At 41.1% G+C, this 17,530-nt stretch overlaps 1 protein-coding gene across 2 annotated transcripts in view; it reads left to right on the plus strand.

Moving 5' to 3' along the window:
- The first annotated feature begins 243 nt into the window (after positions 1 to 243).
- Positions 244 to 17,530, plus strand: part of MRL1 (Pentatricopeptide repeat (PPR) superfamily protein) — a 403,655-nt gene continuing 386,368 nt past the window's right edge. Inside the window, exon 1 of one of the 2 annotated variants that reach the window (XM_089404401.1) lies at positions 244 to 1,188. In XM_089404401.1, the coding sequence (XP_089260527.1) occupies positions 325 to 1,188 (864 nt within the window). In that variant the 5' untranslated portion in view covers positions 244 to 324. The remainder of the gene's footprint in view (positions 1,189 to 17,530) is intronic. The other variant, XM_089404402.1, reaches the window with a different exon arrangement.

Below are 17,530 nucleotides of genomic sequence, written 5' to 3' on the forward strand. Positions count from 1 at the left end.
CCTACCAAACTTATAAAAAAAATTAAATAAAAAAATAATAATTATATTTATGAACGTAAATCCCAATACATACTATTACTTTGCTACTTAAAATACTTGAAGATGTCTTCTAAACATTTAACCCATCATACTATCCACCAATATATAACAAAACCAAGCATGCTCTCCACCAATCGATATCCTCCTCCAATGTCTTAGGATAGAGTTTCCACGAAGACCATGAACCCCCGTCCTGAACGAGGGTATACAGGCCCGGTTGATATTTACTATAAATGGAAGATTTAGACGAGATAGGACACATGAGGCTACCATGGATTCATCATTATGAATCAGCACTTGTCTATTCAAATTACGTCAACGTGTTCATATTATTCTAGATTCTGGCTTATCCAGCTTCTTCTTCATTCTTCATTCTTCAGCCTGTTATTTGTACAACTATGTATGGCACTCTGTGACGGTCTCTGCTCCCTAGTACACCAACGGGAAAACACGCTGAAACTTCGAATGATGGACACAACCAGATTGCATAAATCAACGCTTCCTTTACTGCAACGCTCATACTATTCATCTATATACCCTTGGTACGATGCATTTTCGTCCTCAGTATGTGTATCTTGCAGCAATTGGTCGCATTTTCCATTTATTCTTTCATGTTCATGGAGGAAACACATCACAGGGCTCGGCGCCTTCAGAATTCAAACTCTGCACAACAGAAGAGGCAAAGGAAGAGAAAACAACATGCAGCGTCATCCAGTTGTTGCAGAGGCATCTATGGATCACAATTTTGTCGCGATTGTCATCACTGTTGCGGCGATTTGTACTGTTCTTCCTCTTCTTGAACTTCATGTCAGAAAAAAGTACTTTTCTAAAACGTCCTCCTCATCGGCGGAGGACTCTCACGATATGATTATAGGTTCAGGTTCGATTCCCGTCGGGAAGTTTTCATCTTCCGTAAACGATGATGGCGTTCCTCCAGCTGGTGACACAGCTGAGAATTCCCAGCCCCACGTTTTGAAGAATGTTCGGAATGACAATGTTCTGGATGGACTTGAAACTGACAATGTCATGACACAAAATATAAAATGCGACAATTCTATGGCTGATGACGGAACTGTGTCCACGGTTGCCGCAGACCGCAGAAAACAGGATCGGCAGCACGATCAGGGGACTGGTTTAGCCAAGGCCGAGGTGAGGAAATCTAATTCTAGTTTCTATTTAGCTCTCCGAAATGATTCAGCATAATTTCTTTGCTAGTTTACTGAAATTCAACGGGAAATAATGTAGGACAACTTATAGTGGCAAACAAACTAGGAGATGTAAGACCGTGGTTTCAGGAGCTTGGCTTAAAAACTGTGAAGCATAAATTCATTGTTCTCCTAGGGTGTTTAATATCTCTTACGGAACTCATTCTAATATATCTTCCATAACAGTTTGTTCAAAGCATCTTTAAGGGCCATTCCACACAGATGTATATCTCCAAATAAAGCACATTAGATAGTTTCCTTTTTATTAAATTAGAACAACTGCCTGCAAAATCTTTAAAGTAGATGCCAGGAATTTTAAGATGAGAGGACAGATTTAAGTCAAATTTAGTTTGACTTTCTCGACACAAGTCCTTAACATGAAACCTGCAATAAGGTGGTTCGTTTTAACAAGCAGTAATAGTTTTATCCAGATTTTGTATAAATAATAAAAACTAGACTAAACCTGGCTTAACTTGGGTCTTTTTCTCCAAGGGAAAACTGCATTAGCTTCAATATTTCAAGTGTGAAATCAGAACATACATCAAGCTGCCTTAGAAGGCCGAATGGCATATACTTATAATGATCCAAGTCACAAGATATGGGACACAGAGGACATGGAAATATGAATGTCCGACACGAGACATGGTGACCCTAGAAACAAGACAGGGAGGACATGGAGAACCATGGAAGTATGAGTATCCGACATGAGTCATGGTGACCCCCGGAACAAGACATGGAGGACAAAGAGAACATGGTAATATGAGTCTCTGACGCGAGACGTGACCTTGGAAACAAGACATGGAGGACATGTTTTATATATATATGAAAAAAATAACAAAATAGTAAAATTACACATACAAAAATGAGATATAGACATAAAGGTTCAAATTTTGTTGAAATTTAGAAACTAGAGAACATTCACATGATACAATTCCAATCATACAACTAGTTACTAATTAGTACTTACCAGTACTACATTAATGATGATTAAGTGAAAAACATAGGAGAAATTAGAACGATAAACTGCAGTTTTCTCATTAAGTCATCAAAATCAAAATGTATAACATAGATATTGAGTCACTGCTACTATAGGTAGGAATGCCAATGCAAATACAAAATAAGGTAGATACTAGAATTGTAGATGGAAAAATGTCATAACTTGTGACTGTCACTTGCCCTCCTCCATGTTAGAATCATTGAAATCAACATCACTGGCAGAAGGAGCACTGGCAGAGGTTAAAATTGAACGAGAGGGGAAAAATCAATAGGGGATTTCCTTCCTTTCCTATGACCTTTTCCAACTTCCCTTACTGATTGAGCCATGATTTCTGTGAAATGACGAAGAAAACAAAACATTGTAGAAAAAACTTTAGGTTTGGTTGACAAACTCACTTCCTCACCACTTGGAATGCCTTCAAAGTGTTGAGAAATCCATTAGTGCAAGAACTTAGTATTTTACCTGAATTGATTTCTTTTATTATGACATTATCTTGTGATCTTTAATTATTAGTTCTTCTTCTTTCAAATTATCTTGTTCTTATCATCAAGACTAATGCCAATAAAAAAGGGACACAAGATGTAGCCACACAACCAGGGCTAAAACCCCTTTATAGGGGAAAACCCAGTCAAGAACTCTTCCTTCAATAGATTCAAATCAAGATGAGATAGACCAATAACCTAGACCAAGGACACCTTCCATCCATCAAGTCAACCTTGTTCCTGAGTGACATATCATACTTATTTTTTGCAGCCATATCATACTTCAGTCTTGTAGTCTTGTTAAGCTTTGTTCCTATATTCATTCAAGACTTTGATCTTGCAATCTTGTTATCCTTTAGTCCTGTACTCATGCCATCTTTCGGTTTGTAATCTTGTGATACTATAGCTTCAATATTTCGCTCCTCAGTCCTGTAATACTTCGGTCTTGCAATACTACGATATTTCAGTTCCAGTTCTTCACTGTCCTAAAGATGAACTGAATTGCTTTGATGAGCCAAACTGAGCTGTCCTGAAGTGCACCCAACCTTACTATCTATAATCCATCCTAACTTCATTGTTCTGTGTCATTTTTCTGAACTTCTATAAATTGTCTTTTGGGTTGAGTTCCAATAGGTATTTATAGTTGTTTCTTACGGTAAATGAGTCGACATGACTAATTTGTGGAAGCCGACTTGTAGAGGATCAATCTAGAGGCCGACTTGCAAGGTGACTTGATGGAGGAGGTTTTGACATGACAAAATAGATTATTATCTTTGACACTGTGAACCCAAGAAGGGATTCTTGTTGATTTTTGTAGCTTGGGAGGTACTTCAAGGCTTGAGGATTGAGGGTTTGGAGGAAAGAGCTCCACAAATGGCCTTGTGGGCTTGAAACCCAAGCTTGTGGTTTTGTACCCATTGATGTTGGGGACAAAACTATGGAGAGATTTCGACATGTGATGGATGAGGATGATAGTACTAGTCGAGACGAATCCGACATATCGAAAATCATCCGATTTCGAGTTGTGGTTGAAGAGAAATGAATTTTTGAAGTTAAGATGGGTAAATTTGTCTAGTTGGGTAGGTCGACTTGAGGTTAAAGTAGTGCCCAAAGAAAAATTCGTTGGAGCCACTTGATGCTTATAAATATAGGTCAAGTGTGAGGCATTTAGACACATCCAAGAAGCATCTTTCATAGTCTACACATCAAGAAAGGCAGCTTGAGTGCGGGTAGCGCAATTGCAGGAAGGTATGATTCGAGGAATGCGCAAGTGCAGGAATGCGTGAGTGTATGAACACGAGTGCAAGAAAGCACGGGTGTAGGAACACATGAGTGCAGGAACGGATGAGTGCAGGAACGCGAGTGCAGGCAGCACGAGTGAGGGCTGAGCATGTAGCAGACTGCACTAGGGTGATGCAGAAGCTGAGCAAGGCTAGGTATGTATTGTATTGATGTGTTAAGGTTGAATTGATGCTAGTGGATGGTGTCCTAGGAGAGGACAGTTTGGAAGTCTGTTAGCAGCCATGTGGAGGGGTTTCCTAGGTGTTGGATGCCCTAACTAGGAGCAAATGCTACAACAAATTTGGTCACTCGTGGACTGTTAGAGGGCAGCGTGAGAGTGGACCAAGTGTGGATAATGATTGGGCATTTATGGTATGCTGGAGGACAGTGTAATAGTGCCCAAGTTAGAGTCCGATGTGCAACACTTTGATGGACAAAAGTAGTTGCTAGAGTGGCAATTGTTGAGCTCAATGGTTGACGAACCAAAGGAGTAGTTGAGCAGCCCTAGACTTGTATGTGGAGAAGGACTTCTACAATAGATGATGGTTAGTCGTCCTAGCCTGTGTTCATTGTGGGAGATGGACATCTTGCAGTGATAGTGGAAGCCCTTCGTGCCCTATGTTGGTCTTCATTGGAGCAGTGCATGAAGACCATAGTGGGCTGATGTCCCTGAGTAGCTAAGGAGCAGCAGTGGGCAGTTGAGAGTTGTTCACAAGTGGAGATGTGAACAACTCAACAAGAGTCTCGATGTGTTGTGCCTTTGATGGACTAGGGCACAACTAGTGAGCAGATTGACAACCGAGGTTCAGTGGTTGGATGGACTTGGAGCATTGATAAAGGTAGGAGCTGCAGATCGGGAGCTGAAGGATCGGGCAGGTACAGGGTATGACCGAGAGGAGCTTAGAGAGTCGACTACGTCAGCTAGATGTGTTAGGATATTCCGACACATAGGATATAGTTAAGTTCAACTTGGTCTAGTATAGAGTTAGGTAAAGTGTGTTTCTTTACCGTTGTACATTTTGTAACTTACAATCCGACGGTCACGATATGTAGTGATCCGACGGTTCACTCTCACCTCGGTATTACCGACACTTGATCCGTGGCTTGACACCCGATTGGTCCATGAGTTCTATTTAAAGCGCATGGAGGGTCATTGTTCTGGTAATCCGTGCATGAGAGAAGCTTATGTAAATTTTCATTCTTTGATTAATAAATTGCCTGTAGTACCCACGTTGGGACAGGCCGTGGACTGTTTCCCTCCTTGCACTCTGAGGGTTTTAACCACGTCAAAAATACTGGTGTATTGATTTGAGATCTGGTTGTGAGCGGTGTCCTTTTGGTATTCTTTCTGTGGAACTTACCCTGTAAATTCTTACATGGTATCAGAGCTATTTGAGGGCCGCGTCCGTTGGTGATCCAAATCTGAAGCCGGTAGAACTGCATGCGGCTGTCGTTTCCTAGATCTGCTGTTTCTGACTGCTTTCGGGCCGAGAGGACTGCTCTGTTGCGTTCGGAGCATCTGTTCCAGTGAGGAACCCCTTTCGTTTCACGCGAAAAGGTTTCCGGTAGCCCTAGCTGCGTCATTTTTCAGATCGGGAGGTATACAGTGTTTTTTTTTGCAGTTTACTGTTATTTTCTCTCTGCTTATTTCGGTCTCAGTTTATTTAGCCTTTTTTTAACCGGATCTATACCTTTCATTTCTGCGTATGCTCTTTGCCCTGCGACTCTGTGCGATCTGGGCAAATCAGAAACAGAAAGGAAGGATTTTTCTCATGCGTATGCTCTTTTCCCTGCACCTTAGTGTGATCTCGGAAAATCAGAAACATTGAGAAAAATATTTAGTTTTTCGGCTAAAGCTAACTTTGAGATTTTTTTTTAAAAAATTTCTAGTTTTTTGGCTAAAGCTAACTTCGAGCCGCAAGGTTCGTTTTTCTTTGCATATTCGTGTTGGGTTTTGTGTTTTGTGTTTTGTAGGGAAAAAGAGCTTTCTCAAGGCAAGCACGCAAACCGAGGCCCCCCCCCCCTCTCTCTCTCTCTCTCAAATTTTTTGTATAGATCAATTGGTTCAAAGCTATTTTAAGAGAGTAGAGGTCTTGGGTTCAAGTCTCCATTTTGTGGGGGCGGATTTTTTTCATTCCCGCACATTCGCGCACTTTGCCGGCAACTTCAACAATTATTTTTCAAAAAGCCATAACTTCTTCATCCGGAAGCCTTTTTCAGAGCCGTTTTTTTTAAAACCGCCTATTTTTTCGAGATCTATCCATTGGAACACTTACTTTCAGCATCTTCAGCTTCAGTTTTTTTTAAAAATGGAAAGTCCATGCCAAGTCATTCTTGACAGCACTAACTACTTCCAATGGGTAGCCTACATCGAAGATTTACTTAGAAGTAAAGGTCTCTTCAGAATAGCCACAGACCAAGAGAAGAAACCAAAAGATGAAGACAAGGCGGCAAAATGGGAAAATAGACAAGATCAAGCACGTGGTTTGATAGGGATGTCTATTTCTCCTGATCTTAGATTCCACATTGCGGAACTTGAGACTCCTCATGAAGCATTAGAAAAACTTGCTAAAGTTTTTGGGATTAAAAATGAAATTAGAGCCCATCAACTTGAAAATGAGCTGCTTACTTTGGATCCTAATAATTTTTCTTGCATTGAAGATTTCTTGTCCAAATTCAAGAACCTTAGATATCTCTTGGAAGGTGTTAAAATTAAGAAAGACGATGGTAACCTTATTTATTCCATCCTTACTAAGTTGGGACCAGCCTACTCTGTATTTGTTTCCACTTTCCATTCTACGAGAGAAGCTTTCATTTGTCAAGGACAAGACTACAAGCCCCTTCCTTTGACTCCTTTTGTGATTCCTTAATAAGAGAACAAGAAAAACTCTTACACCTTGGTCTTCTTAATCTTGGAAACTCTTCCACGAAAGCGTTAGCCGCCCAGCAGCAACCAAATTCAAAGAATCCTAAGAAGTCATATCCTCAAAAGAATGGTCCTAAACCATTTCAGCCTCAAAATGAAAGATCATTTCAGCAAAATGATAAGACCAATAAAAACAAATGGAAGAAGACTGATAGACATTGTAACTTTTGTAATCGAGATGGCCACTTAGAATCTAAATGCTTTAAGAAGATGGAAGCCTTGGAAGCCGCAATGAAGAAACATAACATCCATGTGGAGCTTACTTCAACTTCAACTTCCGGAATGGCACTTTCTGCATCTCATTGTCAATCATCTCAGTCTGGTTATGCATTAAATGTATCTTCTTCTTCTTCTCATTCTCATGAGTGGCTCATTGACTCTGGAGCCTCTTGTCACATGGCCAAAAGCCAAGCCATGTTTTCTTCTTTAAATGATTGTAACACCAAAAATATATATATTGGTGATGATAGATCTCTTAATGTTGTAGGGACTGGAACTGTTCATCTAGACAATGGTCAGTTTAATGATGTATTATGTGTTCCAACCTTATCCTGCAACCTTCTATCTGTCTATCAGATAACTCATTCAGGTGAAGGTAAAATTGTTGAATTTTCACCTCATGATGTTGTAATCAAGGATCTAAAAGATCCTAAACAGATTCTAGCTACTGGTCTTGCTGATGATTCCAAAAGGTTGTATAAGTTTCACAACTTTGGGTCATCCAATCTTCCCTCAGTATTTGTTGCTCATAATGATGAAGTGAGCAAACTTTGGCATGAGCGATTTGGTCACTTAAACTATCGCTCCCTTCAGCATCTATGTAAAGAAAATATGGTGACAGGTCTTCCTATGGTATCTTGCAGAGATGGTGTTTGTTCCGGATGTGTACTCGGAAAACATCATCGGGACAGTTTTGACAAACGTGCCTCTTGGCACGCCTCAGCCCCTTTACAGCTTGTGCACAGTGATTTATGTGGTCCTCTTCCTGTTGCTTCATTCTCTGGCTGCAAGTACTTCTTAACTTTCATTGATGATTTCTCCAGACGCACTTGGGTATACTTCTTAAAACTCAAGAGCGAAGTATTTACCACTTTTTTGGCCTTCAAAGCATTTGTTGAAAAACAATCTGGACATCAAATTCTTAAGCTAAGAACTGATAATGGTGGAGAATATGTTAAAAACACATTCATCAACTTTTGCACCGAAAATGGAATTCAAATGCAACATACTGTTCCATACACTCCACAACAAAATGGTGTAGCTGAAAGGAAAAACCGCACCTTAAAGGAAATGGCTAATTGTATGCTGCAATCTAAAGGACTCAGTCTTAGTTTTTGGGCCGAAGCAATTAATTGTGCAAATTATATAATCAATCGCACTCCTACTAAGGTTCTAGAGAATATCACTCCAGAAGAAGCTTGGAGTTCCATTAAACCAGATGTAAGTCACTTTCGTGTGTTTGGAAGTGAAGCATGGGCCCATATTCCAGATGAAAAGCATAAAGCTTTAGAACCTAAAAGTGAGAAATGTACTTTTGTTGGATATTCTGAAGATGTAAAAGGTTATAGACTTATTCCATTTAAGTCCAAAAATGTTATCATTAGAAGAGATGTAAAATTTGATGAAAATAAATCGGCCTGCAAGCCTAGTCCGGCGGATGTGCCACCTCTTCCTATCTCTTCTATCTTTGAAAACATTTCTTCTTCAGATGATGAAAGCGAGGATGATAATCCTCCCCCACCTTCTCAGGATCCTCAACTTCCAAGATGGGTCCGTGCCACTCGGGATGCAGCAGGTGATCTTGCCGGTGATCCTACAGATCAGCGACGTACACGTTCTCAGTTTGAAAGAGCCTCTTCTTTACTGGCTCAAGCTCCAGTAAATCATGATCCTGACACTTTTGCAGAAGCTTCAGGCCATCCACATTGGGAAGCAGCTATGAATGAAGAATATCATTCATTGATGACAAATGATACATGGGATCTTGTTCCTCTACCAAAGGGACGCAAACTTGTTAGATGTAAATGGGTTTACAGAACCAAGTATGGACCAGATGGGAAAGTTGATAAACATAAAGCTCGTCTCGTTGCTAAGGGCTTTTCACAGGTTGAAGGCATTGACTACACTGAAACCTTTTCTCCTGTTGCCAAAATGAACTCCATCCGCCTTGTTCTTTCCCTTGCTGCCTCTTTAAAATGGGAAGTCCATCAGATGGATGTTAAATCTGCCTTCTTGCATGGGGACTTGCAGGAAGAAATCTATATGGAACAACCCATTGGCTTCATACAAACAGACTCCAGCCTTGTTTGTCGACTTAAGAAATCCCTTTATGGCCTCAAGCAAGCTCCTCGGGCTTGGTATGCCAAAATGGATAGCTTTCTTTTAGAATCTGGCTTTTCTAGGTGTCATTCTGACAATACTGTCTACACCAAGAAAGAGGGCAACTCTCTTATCATCCTTGTTCTTTATGTTGATGATCTTATTCTTACTGGTAGTGATCCCAACCTTATAAACCATGTGAAGTCCAGCCTTAAAAAGAAATTTGAAATGACAGACTTAGGACATTTACACTATTTTCTCGGTCTTCAAGTCTTGCAATCCCAAGAGGGTATTTTCCTTTCCCAGTCCAAGTATGCTTGTGATATTCTTCGTCATTTTCACATGGAAGACTGTAAGCCAGCCCCTTCTCCCTTTCAGTCTGGAGTCAAACTTTCAGTCTCTTGTACCTCTCCTGAAGTTGATGCTACCTTATACCGTCAACTTGTCGGAAAACTCCTGTATTTAACCCATACTCGTCCTGATCTTTCCTTTGCTGTTGGCCTTGTTGCGCGTTTTATGCAAAACCCCCGTGAAAGTCATTGGAAAGCAGCTAAAAGAATACTTCGTTATGTTCGAGGTACAGTACAGTTTGGGATTCATTACAGTGCCAAAGCAGCTCCTCTGTTAGTTGGTTTCACTGATTCTGATTGGGCTGGTGACCTTGATGATCGGAAGTCTACTGCCGGTTATGTCTTCACTCTTGGTTCAGGACCTATTACATGGGCTTGTAAGAAACAGGCTGCCATTTCTCTTTCGTCAGCAGAAGCAGAGTATCGTGGTGCCGTGGAAGCTAGTAAGGAAGCCTTGTGGCTTCGTCAGATCCTATCAGAGTTTGGCTTTGAGCAGCAGCATTCAACCACACTTTGGTGTGATAATCAAAGTGCCATTCAGCTATGCAAAGATCCAGTCCAGCATCAGCGCAGCAAACACATTGAACTACACATGCACTTCATCAGAAAGCTCATTCATGACCATGTTCTTGAAGTGCAATATTGTCCAACAGATGATCAGGTTGCAGACATCTTCACAAAGGCTCTCACAGAGGCGAAGTTCACTAAACTTCGATATATGCTTGGAGTTCAGGAAGTTGTCACTAAGGGGGGATAGGCTCTAGTGCCTCCTTCCTTCTCCTATTGTGTCATATTTGTAAATCCTTCAATCCTATCCCAAGTTGTTCTTAAGGGGGATGTTAGGATATTCCGACACATAGGATATAGTTAAGTTCAACTTGGTCTAGTATAGAGTTAGGTTAGAGTTAGGTAAAGTGTGTTTCTTTACCGTTGTACATTTTGTAACTTACAATCCGACAGTCACGATATGTAGTGATCCGACGGTTCACTCTCACCTCGGTATTACTGACACTTGATCCGTGGCTTGACACCCGATTGGTCCATGAGTTCTATTTAAAGCGCATGGAGGGTCATTGTTCTGGTAATCCGTGCATGAGAGAAGCTTATGTAAATTTTCATTCTTTGATTAATAAATTGCCTGTAGTACCCACGTTGGGACAGGCCGTGGACTGTTTCCCTCCTTGCACTCTGAGGGTTTTAACCACGTCAAAAATACTGGTGTATTGATTTGAGATCTGGTTGTGAGCGGTGTCCTTTTGGTATTCTTTCTGTGGAACTTACCCTGTAAATTCTTACAAGATGGTCATAGTATCTTGTTGAGGTTAGATTGGTTGTTGATGGACTGACACCAAGCTCTAGTTTTGTATCTTGTTCTAGTGGATGTATGAGGGCCATTATCCCTAGTACGAGAGCCCTAAACAATTGTATTATATGTTGATTAATATAACGAAGTTGGGTTGAAAAATGTAAAAAGTTGTCCATATTTTGTGCACTAGTAGATTTACTGTGGTTTATATTTCGCTGTGCAAAGTAGCTTTGTTGTGATTCTTGGTTTGGTAGCGTCAGTGATTTAAGATTCTATCCTAGACACCAAGGTCGTGGAAAAACAACAATTCTTACATAATAAATTTGTTTGAGTCAACAAAAATCCTAGAAACCTACAATGGAGGCTTGACCTATGACCATTGACCCAAGCATGAAATCCATGCAATTTAATAATAATAAAAAAAATTCTTTTGACGAATATATTACATCATGACTCAAGTCCAATTATGAAGACTAACACTAGTTACATTCTTCAACACTCCCTCTTAACTAGGGAGGTATTCATAATTACATACATATGAAGGTACATGGAAGATCTCAAAATCAAATGAACTATGAAGATTTCTAGCACACTTAGTGCTACGGACTAGATACTTGACCAGGGTAATCTATCTGGGTGGGACTAAGATTCAACCACTCTAGGTACCATCAGGCTTACTTGCTAACCATTAACCCAGGGATCTAGGTGCGTATCCAAGATCGAAGCTCCATGACCAATGCAACCCTCCCTCTTCGGGATCTAGACATCAACACATAGGCTGGCTAGATGTTCTCCCAAGCATGCACCATTAGATGCTTCAACTCTCCCTATCAAGTATACAATTTTTCGGAAGCTTGCTTCTTCTTTCATTTCTTCAGCAACACGAATTACATCTTCAGATTTCCTCAAGTCTTTTGTTTGCAAATGAACGTTTATCGATGGTACTTGATTCATTTGGCTTCATTCTTACTTCAAGGAATTCACTGACATAATAATTTCACCCTCTTAACTGGAGAGATATACTCTTTCTTCTATCTAGGCTCCCTCTCAACTTGGAGAGATCAATCACTTCTTTCTTTTAGAACATCAAAGAACCTTTCATGGCTCCATCCCTTCTTATGGCATCAAGGTCAAATTAATCATCATTATTCATATAACTTCCTTCATCATGCTTATTATTATCATACAAACATCTTTATTATCTCCATCGTGAAGATTATGTACTTGCAAAACTTTAATAACAAGTACAACCAAATACAAACATACAAAAGCATGAAGTTAACTATACCAAAATCATGTTACTATAATGGAAGCATTTAGAAGTTAGATATCAAACACCTAAACTTAGTTAAGCTCATAAGAGACACATACTAGACTTTGACTTTTTGCTAGGGTTTTGTCATAAACCCTAGATTTTATCTTCAAGACACAAAGCCTTAGATATCAACAATTCAATCAAATAACAATTCTACTATACATCTAAGGTTTCAACAATACAAGACAAACTTCTACTAGGGTTTGTTGCAAACCCTAGTTTTTATCATCAAAACTAAATCATATCGAAAACAATATCATCATATCCTAGAATATCAATCTCTACTAGGTTTTTACAAATCCCAAATTTTACAAACTAAAACATGAGTATCAATAATTAGGCTAGCATACTCGCATATACATATCTAGGATCTCATCATTACAAACATTAATACATCGAAGTTAGATATACAACGATTTTCTCCAAGATAGGGTTTCGATCATACAAACGAGTATACACCTAGGGTTTCATTCCTAGGATCTTTCTATAGATATTGTAGGGGTTTTTCTCATACACCTGTTGTAGCGGCTGCAACACCCTCCAAAATTTTGGCCTGCATCCGATTTCGGAGCCTTCCTTGAGTTTTTCCTTGATGTTTGCAAGCACTTGGGCTCATCTCGTGAGCTCGTAGTGAGTCTTTGCACCCTCCTCGCTTGACCATTCAACGAACATCTCTTTTGCATGTTGGTCACAATGTCATGCTTGCAGTCATGTTCTGGCCACACACAAGGTCCCGCTTCGTGTGCACAAGTTGTATTCGATATGTAAACATCCGTTGCACTCACACACAAAGTTGTATGCACTGTCGTGCAAGCGTCGTCGCGGTCGTTCAACGATCTATCACAAGTGTCACGCTTGTCGCTCGCACCATCGGTTAGTCACGTTGAGTATATGTTGTCTTGATGGTTTGAGGCGTCTTGTCGTCAAGTCATGTTGAGTGTGTGTTCGCAAGGTCACGTATGCACAAATTCATTCGCTCACACACTTAGTCATTTTGCTGAAGTTCTGACGACTGGATCACCCTCTAATAGCCGGACCTCCACCCTAGAATCGACTCGACCGACTGTCACCCAGAACAATGCAAAAGTGTCCAACAAGCCATTTCAATCTGCGCTGCCCGCAAGCACATCAACCAAGCCTCTTGCTGGTCAACCAGAGAGTTTGACTGGGCAGTGACCTCGGGACTCACTCCCCTAAAAAATTGCGCAAAAGCTGCCAAGCATGCCCGCTCCACTGATTGAAGAAACTGCGTAGACAGGTCGGACAGACACCCAGTGTCCGTCACTGTCTCCCTCAAAAAATTACGCAATTTTTCCAAGCAGCCATCCAGTCAACCGGCCTGCTGCTCACCCAAAAAACTGCGCAGATTTCATGAGTAGTCCCTCAGCTGCCCAACATCTTTCTCAACTCAGAAATTGCGCAGAGGTGTTCAGTAGGTCAGCCTCCCAACAATCCGTAGTTTTTGTCACTAGCACCCCCGTAGCCTACTATCAGCTCCCTGAAAAAAATGCGCATTTTTTCCTGGCAAGCCTCCTGCAGCTCGTTGCTAGCTCCCTGGAGGAATTGCACAGTTTTTACTGCCAAGCCCCCCCTCTGTTGCCTGCACTGCTTCCCTCAAGAAATTGCGCAGACCTGCCCTCCAGCTGAGCCAGATACCGCAGATAGTCATTTCTGATCCGAATTTTCCATCTCAGTTTCCTAGTGATTTTTGCGCAATTTTCACCAGCAGTGCCTGGAGCCCACATCCCAGCTTGAAACTTGCCTTGCACAGTTTCATAGTCTTGTTCTCTCTTCTGGTCACCTGCATCTGAAAGCGAACGATAATGCATCATGGTAGACTAGGAGGTTTATGGATTTGATGTCGTCTCGTCATGAGTGATTGCAGATACAGGTACATGGATGAGACATGATGCGACGACGAACAAGATGAACAAGGAGAGCACATGCAAGGAGATTTGTTCACGAACGAACGATGCATGCGAGGAGATTTTTTCGTGAACGGATGATGCATGTGAGGAGATTTTTTCGCGAACGGACGAACATGTGAAGCATGCCAAAGTACAAGCAAAGGAGCAACGTGCACATGCGACATCAAGCGAACACCAAGACCATCGAAGACTTTGCACACCTTGCCATGCGAAGGTGAAGCTACGATACACCAAGAGCATATCCATCACTCAGTAGCACTGCAACTCGACATGCACACCAGCAGCAGCATGAACATACCAACATTGTCGTGTCGAGTCGTGTCATGAGTCATGTCGGCCATACTGTTGTAAATCAATATAATGTAATGTGGAAGTCCAAGAGACCCACATGTCATATGAAGAGTCATGTAAAGTTGAAGAGTGAAATAAGTCAAATAGTCATGAGGGAAGTCGAATAGTCACAAGGGCCAGTTTCACCCTTAGCTATAAATACCCCCTCATTTGTACATGCAAAGGACTTTTCACCTTGGCTCCTCCCACATAGCCTTGAGAGTTTGTAGTCTTTTCTTTGAGGAGCGAGTAGTGGCTCCAATGCCCCTTTTACGGGGTTAGTGATGTATGGTGTACCAATGTGTCTTGGAACTTTCGCTTAATTTAAAACCCTGATAACAGGCCAACACATTTTCACACATGTATTTTAATTGTTTGTAAGACTAATCTTGGAACACTTGTAATGCATGTTGCTTTAACCTGTGTTAAAACATTTGAACTCTTTCAGTTGTTCTAATACATATGTTTATGAAAATGTGTTGTATAAGTTGTTAATGCTATCCTGCCCGCGTGGGCTGCCTCACCGGACATCAGACAAAACCTTTCCCATAAACTTGTTATAACGACCGTCGCACTCGCGCGGACTACTCTGTTGAGTGTTGTACGTGCTATTCCTTCTTGTGTGTGTGATTGCTGCATCTGTGTGGACTGCTCCGCTGGAAGCTGTGCATGTCCTATCGTGTTGTGTGTCTTTGACAGGGTTGGGACTCTTCCCGTTCGGCTAGAGACTCACTTCCGCCCTCTCTCTCTGCGGTGAAAGAACCTTGACACAAGTAACATTGGCACTCACTAGGCACGCGAACCTCGAAGACAAAGCAGACCACTCTTACATGCTGACAAGCAAGAGCTAAGGCAAACATTTAAGATAATGGGAACTGGACCATCATACTGGATGGGACTCCTACACCAAACCGTGTGAGGTCTAGTTGAGACTTCATACCGGGGAGATCCCCTGAATGTTGGCGGGTCTAGCACCGTCAACAACACCCTAATTCATCAAACCCTAAAGGTCTAGGGTTTCAAATAAAACCTAGAAATTAACAACAAATCCTAATGAACTAGGGTTTCTATCACAACAATATCAAAACATAAACATCAAAGGAATATGAATTCCAGATTTCATCAACAATCCCCAAGTAGACTAGGGTTACAATATGTGATATCCCCTCTAATTAAATTACAGGCAACTACACCATTTTTGCAATTTTGCCTAAGGTTATTAAAGTTTGGACTCACAACTTAGGAAAAGTGGGGAAAGCCAAAGGAGACTTAATTTTTGATAAAGAAGGGACCCCACTATAGAGAGAAGGGGAAAATCGTGGCATTAGTGGAATGTGGGGGCCACTCCAAGAGGGAATACGCACCCCTTGGAGAATTCAATTTAGAGAGAGAAGAGGGAAGAAGGGAGTTCGATGTGGTGGAGCCCACAAGGGAAGAAGGGGCAACAAATTACAAATAGAAGAAGAAGCATTCATTTTCGGACTTTTTTTGCTCATTTGATAACCAAACTTGTGTTGGCTCAAGTTGTTTAGCTAGGTCAATAGAGTGCTGATAAGCACACGAGATTTCCGAAGGGAAATCTCAATTCTTTCTTTAGTAGACTTCAAGGGCAACCCTAGGGGAGCAATTGTCACCAGTGTTGCAGGAGCCCCCCCCCCCCAAGATCAAAACCCCGATCCGTGATCCGTACAGATGCGTGGGGGAAGTGCCATCCGAAACGCGTTTCGGAAAAACTGAAATGTGTTTCTGGTTGATAAACACGCTTCCTGGAAATTTCATGAAGCGTGTGCTCGAAAAGCGTTTCGGATGGCGCTTCGGTCGTACGAAGCGTCAAGCCTCTGCAAAAAAAGTATAAAAATAAATGCAAATATATATATATATATATATATAGCAAAAAAATATAAATATAGCAGACGCAAGTTTTGAATATAAATGCAAAAAAAATATTAAAATATATATATAGTAGATGCTTTGCTTCCTAGATTTTCGGAAAATGACGCTTCCGTGTCTCCTCTTCCAAAAAACGTCCCCGTTTCATCCCTGCTTCGTGCAACATTGATTGTCACATTTCAGAGGTTGCATTGGGAGGATTCTACAGGGATTTCGTGCCATTCAGAAGCAGGCTGTGCATAGGAGAGAAATTCACATTTCCTTGGGGAGCTGATTGTGGAGTGGTGTAGTTGTTGGGCTTTCTAGCAGGTCATTGGACTACCTTTGGCTTAAGATTTGAGGTGCTGGTTGGACATAAATTGGTGGTATTTTTGTTGCAGCATTCTCACACTTTTAGGAGTTGCGTGGGCCTGCACAGAGGGTGTTTCTGGGCTTCGCGTGGGAGCACGTTCATTTTGGGGCTGAATAGAGTTGGGAGTTGTGGAGGCTTTCAGAGGGGGTTTTTGCTAGCAATTACCATCATTTTGCAGGGGTTGTGAGGGAAGATCTACAAGTGGGATGAGTTTCCCAGCTATTGGAGGAGCAAGTGGAAATTGGGGCAAAATTTGAAGGTCCGAATTAGGCCAAACCCTTTCTGGGTCTTGGTGGGTTATTTGAGGGGAGACCGGGGTTACATTAGGGGAATTTTGAGGTCTAAAATGGGCCTCCTAAGAAAAATGTACAACCAAAATAAACTTTATAAGAGCCAATAGAATTCAAGATGATGATGTCAACCATGGGGGATGATTCACTATTTTTGGAGTAAAAAAGTAAAAAGATTAAAAAAAATAAAATAATAAAACTACTTTTTCAACTCGTATTTTCAACTTATCTTCCCAAGGTTTTACTCAAATTTTGAGCAGGAGTACTCGTTGGATGCAAAATTTAATTCCTCATCCAAGGAGTACCCACGTTGCAAACTTTTCATGGACCCTGCTACACGAAAAATGAGAAATACATGAAAAAACGTGATTGCAATCACATTTTTCATGCATTTCTCATTTTTAGTGTAGAAGAGTCCATCGAAAGTATGCAACATGGGTACTCCTTTTATGAGGAATCAAATTATGCATCCAACGAGTGTTTCTGCTTGAAATTTGAGTAAACCCATAGGGAGATAAGT

The sequence above is a fragment of the Pinus tabuliformis genome, chromosome 2_2, assembly GCF_031772625.1.
Source record: "Pinus tabuliformis cultivar Carrire ecotype Pingquan chromosome 2_2, CPIR1, whole genome shotgun sequence".
In the NCBI taxonomy this organism is placed as follows: domain Eukaryota; kingdom Viridiplantae; phylum Streptophyta; class Pinopsida; order Pinales; family Pinaceae; genus Pinus; species Pinus tabuliformis.